This window comes from Helianthus annuus, chromosome 1, assembly GCF_002127325.2.
Source record: "Helianthus annuus cultivar XRQ/B chromosome 1, HanXRQr2.0-SUNRISE, whole genome shotgun sequence".
Lineage (NCBI taxonomy): Eukaryota > Viridiplantae > Streptophyta > Magnoliopsida > Asterales > Asteraceae > Helianthus > Helianthus annuus.
Window position 1 is genome coordinate 50,569,617 of NC_035433.2, and position 10,434 is coordinate 50,580,050.

Consider the following 10,434-nt stretch of genomic DNA (forward strand, 5'->3'; position numbering starts at 1 on the left):
AACTACACAAAAACCCTGACTTTTGCCTAAACACAACCCCTGACAAAAGTCTAGACATAAACTTGGACAAAATGTCCAAGGATAAACCTTGGACTAAGTTTCAAGACATGTACAATAAAGACCCTAACAATTGGAAGGTATGCACTTATCACCCAAAGTGCATTAACAAGAAATGCGTAGGAAAGGAGTGTTAGAAATGCGTCAGAAAGGAGAGAGTCGAAAATCCGTCAAAAAGGAGAGTGTCAGAAATGCGTCAGAAAATTGTGACGGAATTGCGTAACAAAACTAAAAGTAATAATTATATTATTATTAATAATAATCGTAATAATGCATAGAAAATGCGTAGGAATTTTCGACACCAAATTTTGGTCAGAAATGCGAAGTAAGTTGCGTAGGAAATGCGTAACAAAACAGTTTCCTACCAGGGGTTTTCCTACATATACATTTTGTCAAAAATTTGTCAGAAATCGCGATTTGTGACGCATTTCCTACGAAAAACGGTGTAGAAAATTTTGGATTTTCTAGTAGTGATGGTGACCCTAAGATTGTACTATACTGAGGAACACTAAATAAAAAAAATAAGAAATTATATAATGATACAGGTATTCTAGGAGCACCTAATTTCGAGTCGATGTGTTATTTTCATTTCTTTTCCCTGTGCTACTTAATTTGATTTCAACATACAATTAATACGTTACTACAAGGCTAACATTTAGTGGCATCATATTATCTATTATGACGAACATGAAATACGTAATAATGTATGTCAGCCTTAACAAGGTTCGGTTCTGTCGGTATGTAAAGATGTATAAAGTGAATTTTAAACAATTTCTTAAGAGAATATGCAAATAAATGTGTGATTTCATAACATTATTCTTATATGATTTTTTTAGATGGGTTAATTAAAACCTGGATTATTTTTTCTTTGAATTCTGTTACAATCGGATAAGGATTGATAATCCAAACTGAATTTTGAGTTCTGAACTCAGTTTTTTTGAATCGATTTCAAGCTTCATCATTTTTTACTATATCACAATGATCAAAACAATATCTGAGATGAACCTGAGAGTGAGATAAGAAAAGAAAAAAATTCTTATAAATTAACAAATTTCTCATGTTAAAAAATAGTTAAATCAATATTTTTATTATCAATTTAAGTTATTCAATGAGATCAAGAGTGAGAAACTTGTTTGTGAGATTTTATTGGATTTTATAACTAAATGTTGGTGCTGGCCTCAGTTATACACACACTAAACACACTTGCGACAAGTTTTTGTATATTGAATTTTGAGATTTTACAAGTGGTGAATGAAAATAAAACTATAAACTAGCTTATATAGCCAATAAAATGAAACAAACAAATACTTATTCTGCTTAAAAGTATCGCAAAAGCTATAACCCTCTCTCCCACCAACTTAAACTTCCTTGCAATTCGGTCAACCCATTACCAAGTCCAACTAACACTTATTCATAGCTTCCAACAAACTCCACGTGACGTATTGTGGATTTAATTTTTTCCATGCAAACTAACTATGATAAAAATGCCATTTGACAACTTGTACCCGTTACCGATCTATAAATTTAGGTAATAACAAGTTTTCGCTCCCCTACCTCTTACAACTCTCGTAAGTTAAGATTAAGACCCTCAATGCTCCCACTAACCTTTTAGATCTCTAGAAATGCCACAAGATAAGTTTCAGTGATCTACGTGTTGTGGAAACCTATCATATATGTTAGACTTGATTTCCTCAATGTCCAGGCGTTATAAGAAACCAAGGGCGGGAACTATAGCATATATGAATTCATTTTTTTTAATACCTTGACCCATAGGAGACATATTAGATACAAGTAAATATTATTTAAAATGATAAATAAATTATGTCTGAATATTTCATTTTAGGATTGAACATTTTAGGATAGGTTCAATGAAATATAATTTCTGATGAAAATTGATTTATTCCCTTAGCCATTTAAATATTAAGGCTTTTAACACATGATCGTAAGTCACTAAGAATAAGATTTGATTACATTTCATCCTTTATTAACCTGGTCATGATTTCTCATGAATCTTGTTCTCAGTGGATGAAGTTTGTAGGTCTCATTTTTGTGTTGTTAAATTTTCATTTTCATGATAACAAAAGGTTGTGGAAAAGTGTAGTATCATCTAGTTCTATCTTATAATGTTTCTATTCAGATTGTGATGACAAATAATATGAGAGTTTAAGGTAAGAATGACTTTGTCTTGACCATTCAAACCTCACAACTGTCATAATGTAGCTTTCGTATTGATACTAAAATCAAAATAATTTACAGAATATATAAGTTATCATGAAGACCAATTATAAAACATTTTATTATGGTTCCTATAGTCTTAACATTAAATTTGGCCACTTACTCTCATCTTAAGTATTTGTTGATGTTTGGTTAGGAAACACATAGAACTAGAGTCAACCATCATGTGTTAATTTGAATATTTTCATTAGCAGACTTAAATATCATAGATATTTGACTACTTATCTTAGCCATTGTTCCATTGAAGAAACTTATAGCTGGAAGTAGTACTTGTACACTATCTCTCGGAATCTTAAAAGTATCCCCCTTTTAGGTTTAGTAGCGGTGAGATGAACAAGATCTAATTTCCAGTTTCAAGCATTCATTTTCCAATACAATTGTTGCTAATCAACTCACTCATTTTCCTTTGGTACTTCTAGGTGGTATAGTTGATTCTTAAAGCAACTTATAGTATTAGTGGAAAAGTGATTTGTAATGCACTGAAAAAGTGTACTGATTTCCATGTGTAAACCCTTAAATTATGGGTCATGGTATTGTACATCATAATGTATTCACAGATGCCAATGAACTTTAAGGTTAGAATCTAGAGTAATGCATGCGTCTTATGAGTTATTTTAAATCTTCCAAAGAAAACAGATTAATCTTAGGAAATTTAGAATCTGGAATAGCTCCCATGATAGCAATAACTAGGCGAGTTCTTAATTAACATAAGAGATATAATTGTTAACGTATCCCACTAGTCATGCTCTAATTTTCTTTCGTAATACTTTTATCAGAAAAGAGCAGGGGGATTGTCATGTCTTAATCAGTAATCAACAATCCAAATAAGAGCAAATTTTATAGAAACTCTTTAGTAAGCGAAACATCTTAAGTTTTTGAAATTAGAGTGGATGAAATAGATAAGATACAAACTTAAAGAAATACTTGGAGTGATTTACATTATAATCATGTAAGGCAGACAAAATTATATTATTGAAGAAATAGTCTACTATAACACCAAAATAACAAACTAACTTAAGGTTCCACCTTAATTTTGGCTTCATTTTGGCTTTGACCAAAATTCAGGCATTATGAACGTACATAAATAAATGATTGTCTTAATGTCCTACATAAATTTTGCTCCGCTTTGGCTTTGACCAAAATTCATGTATTTTGAACATACGTAAATAAAAACCAACTTAATGTTATGCCTGAATTTTGGCTTCGCTTTGGCTTTGACCAAAAGTCAGACATTATGAATGATGTAAAACAATAAAACTTGCCTTAATATTCTACCTAAATTTTGGATTTACGTTGGCTTTGACCAAAATTTAAGTATTATGAACAATATACGTAATAGACCATCTTCAGTGTTCTATATGAACTTTGGTCTCGCTTTGGCTTTGACCAAAATTCATATATATTATGAATACACATAAATATAGAATGTCTTAATGTTCTACATGAACTTTGGTTTCGCTTTGGCTTTGACCACAATTCATGTATTATGAACATACATAAAAGCACATAAATATAACATAACTCCTTTGGGCCAGAAATGAAATATTTATATAAATTATCTTAATAATTTACTATGTCTACGTCAAATTAACAGCATTTGGGTTGTTCAACAATACACATAATTACATAAAGTGGCTTAAATTAAAGTTGGGACATTTACAAGTAATGACCATACGAAAGTTAGGCCATGCACCCGTTACGGTCACACGAAACATAATAAAATAAGGCTTTCAAAATAAAACATGCAAAAGTTACATATTTTCGCATAGACAATAAGCAAAATTTGTTCAAAATAATTTATACAAAATATATCACATGTGAAAGCCTAATATATAATTCACATGAGTCATACGAAAACATAAATTAATTCAGTATATCATGTGACATTAATGGGCATAACATAAATATATGTGACTAGTGATATTATTTTTAGTCACAAAATTACGTTGCCTCAAGTAAAAGTCTTAACAATGAAACCCATTGGTTCACTTTGAACCCATTATTTTATTTAAACCCATCGTTAAGCTCTTTTTTAATCATAAAATTATATCCCCACTCACTTCATAGGAATACAAAACCAAAAGTCTGAAGGTCAAACGCAATGAGTAAAACTAAAAAAAAAAAAGATTTTGTTTGTGATTTCATTCCAGCAGTCATAATGAAACGTAAGAGACAATAACGGATCACCAAACAAAATTGTGAAATGTGAAAAGTGAGATTTATCAAGAACTAAAATTGCCGATAATCATAATCGTATGAAGACAAATATTTATTAACATTTAATAATTGATAAGCAAAATCATTCCAATCAATTATTTATGCGAATATTAAAAGAATTGATTCATAAATTAAAATCACGAAATGCAACCAAAACGTTGCTTAGACTAAAAACTAAATTGATTTTATCTTGCCAATTTTTAAGATCCAACTAGAAAAGCTGATTCCTTGACCATAGAAAACAATTTTTAATGATTATTCCATAAAATTGATTTGTCAATATACTTGCGAGCGAAAACAAAACAACGAACACATTAACATGATCAGATTAATATAATTAACATCGCTTTGATATCACATGTTGATTATATCTTTAAACATGGGTTAAAATTATAGAACTTAACCATGTTTATTCAATCATAATGTAAATATAGATACTGAGTTAGAGATACTTACTTGAATGGATGATTATAGTTACTTATCATCCATATATAAATATCAATGAATAAAGGTCATGAATAGTGATCCGTTATAAAAACTTTATTTGTTCTCTATTAATGGTACCTAAAAAGAAATCATAATTGCCCCTGAACTAATCATTATTTACAATTACTACCATCAAGTAATTGTTGGAGACTATTTATGCCATATTAGTAATATTACCAAATGATCCGTAAAGCCACATCAATAACTTATTTCTAAGTAAAGAAATTTCAATTCATGTTACACGCTTAGATTCATGAAAAATTTTGATTGATTTATAAAACATCAAATATTACATAAAATTATTTAATTAGATATGACAATTAAATAGAACTCACTCGCAAAATGTCTACAAAATGCAATGCCACTCAAAGGAGTTCTTTGCAATTTCTAAATCTTTAGTGGCAAAATTTAAAATTCTAAAAGCTACGTCTTAACGATGCTATGTTTTGATATATAATATATTATATATATATATATATATATATATATATATATAATTTACACTAATTAAAAGATTTTTTTATTTTTAATTAGAATATAGTCTTGTTATATTAAAAAATATAAGCAAATATTATAACATATATGAAATGAGCTAGTAAGATCACCTGCGCTACGCTACGAGGTTTCAATCAATATCTAATTAGGTTCTGTATAGCAATCGAAAGAAATATGCTTAAAAAAATATCGACACATGTTTTATATCGACTTGAAACCATAAAGATAAATTTAAATTTGACAGCGGGACGGATTGATCTTAAATTAATTGTAAATGAAAACGTAAATGCTATCTTAAATATAACTTTAATGAAAAAGGAACGTAAAACTAAAATACTAAACAAAATAAAAATAATAAAGTTCAGAAATAAAACTCAAGAAAAAAATTAAAAAAAAAACCAATAGAATGAAAACACTATTCACACAACTTGCTAATTGTAATTTACATCAAAACATAGAACAACTGAAAATAAACATAAAAATAAGCACGAAGCTTATTATATTTGACCCGACATATTTCCGAAGAATATTCACGTCGCAACTTAAATCAATAGAAAACGTACATAATAATAAACATAAGAACATATTACATTTGACTCAACTTATTTTTCGTAAAAAAATTACTTCGAAACGTAAATCAACTTAGATTTATACCGACACTTATATAAGAATAAATACATAAAACTTGATTACAAATTCTTTAGAAAGTTAAGGGGTTGTAAGTGGAATACAGAAAGTTGAAGGATAAAAGTATAAAGAAACAAACACGCAAAAAAATAAAAAAAAATAGTCAAAGGGTGAAATTACTATTCACCCAAGTTGCTTAATGTATTATAACTAGCTGAAGGCCCGCTCGTATTGCGGGGCGCTGACTGAATAATTCTCAATCAATTAAAAAAACACTACTATAATTTTGCTAGGAAAAAAAATAACAAAAATGATGATAAGATCGTAATTTTGGGCTTAGGGCAAAACTGTATCAGGACTAATTAGCCAGTGTTAGGCAGCTCATTGACACGAAAAAAAAAATTAAATCGAGTAAACAAATTAAAACAAAAAACCTTTATAGTTTTCTAAAAAAACTAAAACGATGGAAAAATTGTAATTTTTAACTGAGAGTGAAATCATAATTTTAATTCAGGGATATAATCGTAAATTAAATGGACCAATGGGAGAGTGCCAGGAAGCTGCCGGCATGACTGTAATTTTACACTGGGGGCAAAATTGTGATTTCACCATGAAACCAAACAAAAACGATGGACAAAATGTAAATTTAAGTTGAGAGCAAAATCGTAACATGGCTGTGAGAAAAAACTAATGGCAAAACTATAAATTTATACGGGGCAAAATCGTAAATTTATTTTTAAGTAGGGGTAAAAACATAATTTTGAACTGATGGCAAAATTGTATTTTGAAGGGAAAAAAACTAATGGCAAAACTGTAAATTTAAACGGGGCAAAATCATAATTTTGAACCGAGTGCAAAATTGAAATATTTAGCTGGGAGCGAAAGCGTAAATTTATTTTTAAGTGGGGGTAAAACATAACTTTGAACTGATGGCAAAATCATAATTTTAAAGCGGGATAAAATCGTAAATTTGTTGGGCCAATAGGGGAATACCAGCAGCTGTCTGGCACTATTCCCTTTGCTGCCCATTTAACCCAATAGACGACAAGCACTATTACCGCTCACGGGCTTTGTAGATATTGAATTAATTAATTAATTAATAATTATATCGGGGATGAATCATCAAAAAACTCATTTAAATGTGAAAACTAAAAAAACTACCCAATAGAGCTTAAAAACTCGTCAATTTTTTAAACATTGTTTTTTTTGCTGTAAATCCACATTTTTAAAATAAAAAAATTGAAAAAATAGTACTACACATGTGTAACACGACGAGAAAACCTAAACCCATAAACCCCCTCCCCATAAGGGGAAAAAAAAAAACTAAACCCCTAAACTTAAACCTCCCAAAAACCTAACCCCCTCCCCCACCTAAAAACTAATCCCTAAACCCAAACCTCTCAAAAACTTAACTCTAAAAGCTAATTTAAAACGAAAACCTAAAACCCAAGGTAATGTTTGTTTTTATAGGAGGTAAAATGTATGCAGTCTGCGGACCACATCTGCAGATATCTGTAGAAGAAGTCTTTAAGAAGAAGACTGTTTTTTTTAACGTAGATAGACTTCTAAAATAAACTGGTGGTGTATCGACGGTGGTGCTAGTGGTGGACGGTGGTGGTGGGTGGTGGACGGTGGGTGGAGGTGGTGGTGGGTGGTGGGTGGTGGACGGTGGTGGTGATGGACCGTGGTGGGGGTGGACGGTTGTGGTGGGTGGTGGTGTTTAACCCTCCGTAGACCTTAGAATATTTTAGAAGTGGTTGGGTCAAGTATGCACCAAGAAGAGTTTGCGCAGACGTTTTTAATAAAACGTCTTCGAAAAAACAAAAAGTCTGCAGATGACAATGTCTGCGCAGCGCAAATGGAAGAGTCTGAACAGACCTTTCTTAGAAAAACAAACACCACATAGAGCTAAAATATGTTGCACATGTGTAATACTAATTTATTTATTTTTTTCAATTTTTTTAATCTTAAAAATACTAGACTTATAAAGAAAAAAATTAAATTTTTTATACTTTTTCTACTTTTCTCAATATTTAAGTAGTTTTATCATAATTCTCACACTAATTAAATATACGTAATGTTAACATTTTTGTAATTACATCACATGTAACATGAACGATTACGTACATACAATTTTATGTTATCCTGTTATTACAAATATGTAATATCTGTAATATGATCTAATATAAGTAATAACATATTCAATAGGTAATATCATATAATATTATATATATATATATATATATATATATATATATATATATATAGGTTGGATGCTTGGAGCCACAACTCTCCTTCCTCCTTCACATATTTCCCTTCTTTCTACCAACCATCACATGTAACCTGCCAATTTCTATCTCTTTCTATTTTAGTTTACAAACCTTGAACAAAAATGGAGAAGCAACCGACTGCAAAACATGAAAAAAGAGCACAAAAAACCAGCAAGAAAGCACCAGTTAAAGTTGTTTACATCTCTAACCCTATGAAAATCAAGGCCTCCCCATCTGAATTCCGAGCTGTGGTCCAACAACTTACAGGCAGATACGCCACCTCCCCGCCTTCTTCGCATGAACTCCCCGGAATCGTGAACAAAGATAACCTCGATGACCAAGAAGACGATGACAACGCAGAAGCAGAAGTAGGTTTTGGCACTGGTGGGGTGCATCATCAACAGACGTGGCATCGTAGTCATGCTACTAGATCAGATCTTTGTTATGAATCACGTTGTCGAGAAGATCAAGCAGTGACTGATGATTTTATCATCACCCCACAGATGCTTGATGGTTTTTCCCCACTGTTGCCTTCTGAGTTCGGGTCTTGATTGCTAGGGCACAAATAAAAGCAGCCCTTAATTAATCCTTATGGTTGGATTCATGTATTATTTAATAAAACCTTTGAGAGATATATCTAAAAAAAAGTGTGTGGTAACGTGTTTCATCTCTAAGGTAGCTAGGTTAAAGATATATAGTTATTGGTGTTTGAATCGTTGCATATATAGTGTGACTGAAACTCTTTTTGAATGATGACTTTCTAAGGGTGGAGGGGGTCAATAATCCTAGGGTGTTTGAGTGAAATCCTACCCAATAATATTATGTAATGTCAACTCACCATTCCACTTTCTATTTTGCACTCAATCAGGGGGTATGGTCAATCATCCTAGGGTGTTTGAGTAGGTTAAAAAATAAAAAAATTGTGATTGGTTAAAAGGGGTTGGGACCCACCATTTTCTCAATCACTCTCTCTCACCCATTTCGGTAAACACTCACGGATTTCCACACTCTCTCTTCAATTCACCGAACACTCTCATCCACTCGGTATAGTCACCGATCGGTGAGCTCAAGTCAAACACCAAACTCCCCGCTACTATACCATGTACCCTAAGTCTTAAACTTATAGTAGGGTTTCTATTGGAATAATTTTTTCAAAATAATTATATATAATATGATGGTCATGAATTTAAGTTATGACTGTTGGTGATTTCTTTTGGTCAATATATTTTCTCGTTATTATTAAGCAAGCATATACATTTTATATCATATAGAAGTTAGCCGACATCGTTTTGGGGGTTAGTTAAGTACTTGTTGATTCAATGATTGTTTTAAATCGTACATTTGTTGTGTACATCTTCTTTCTCTAGATTGTGTGAGATTGGTTTATCCTCTTTTCATGTTTGGATCTTTATATCGATTTTAGTTGTAAAGTTATCATGATTCTAATTTAGGGTTTCGGGTTTGGATTTTGATTATGACTTGAGTGATGATTTTCAGTTTAGAAACTTTGATATTTTACAAATTCTCATCAGTTACACATATGAACATTTGACAAATTCTACATGTTTTAAATATGCAATTTTAACTGAATTCTTTACATAATTAAGTGGAGATACGAAGTGAACTTTAAGTTTTGATCTATTTTTTCTTTATTTCTTATAAACACGTATGTAATTAAAAAGGGGTCTACCATGTGTCCGTACAGATTTTACAAGAAAGCTAGAATATCCAAGATGATGTAGCAAAGACAATATTAGATATAATTAATATCTGCTTGGCGTATGGTTGGGCATCTCTTGTCCACACTTTCTATTCGTGTGTGGCGGCTTTTCAAATTGTCTTTATCTTGTACTAATTAAGGTTTTTTTTAAATAACGATATTAGGATTATATTATTTTTTACAATATGGTGGATTAGTGAAGATGATGCAATAAAAGTATGCTACAGTAAATCATCGACACTCGCATATATCATACCAAAATTTTACCATATTTCTACCAATAATACCATGAAGAACACTTACTAAATAGTGAGTGATGCTTCTTTT

General features: G+C 31.0%; 1 protein-coding gene across 1 annotated transcript; it reads left to right on the plus strand.

Annotated features, from left to right (window-relative positions):
* Positions 1 to 8,349: 8,349 nt before the first annotated feature.
* On the plus strand, positions 8,350 to 9,140 carry LOC110866310 (sigma factor binding protein 1, chloroplastic-like). The gene has a single exon (XM_022115511.2). The coding sequence runs from the start codon at positions 8,510 to 8,512 to the stop codon at positions 8,936 to 8,938; it is 429 nt and encodes a 142-aa protein (XP_021971203.1). The 5' UTR covers positions 8,350 to 8,509; the 3' UTR covers positions 8,939 to 9,140.
* Positions 9,141 to 10,434: the final 1,294 nt, after the last annotated feature.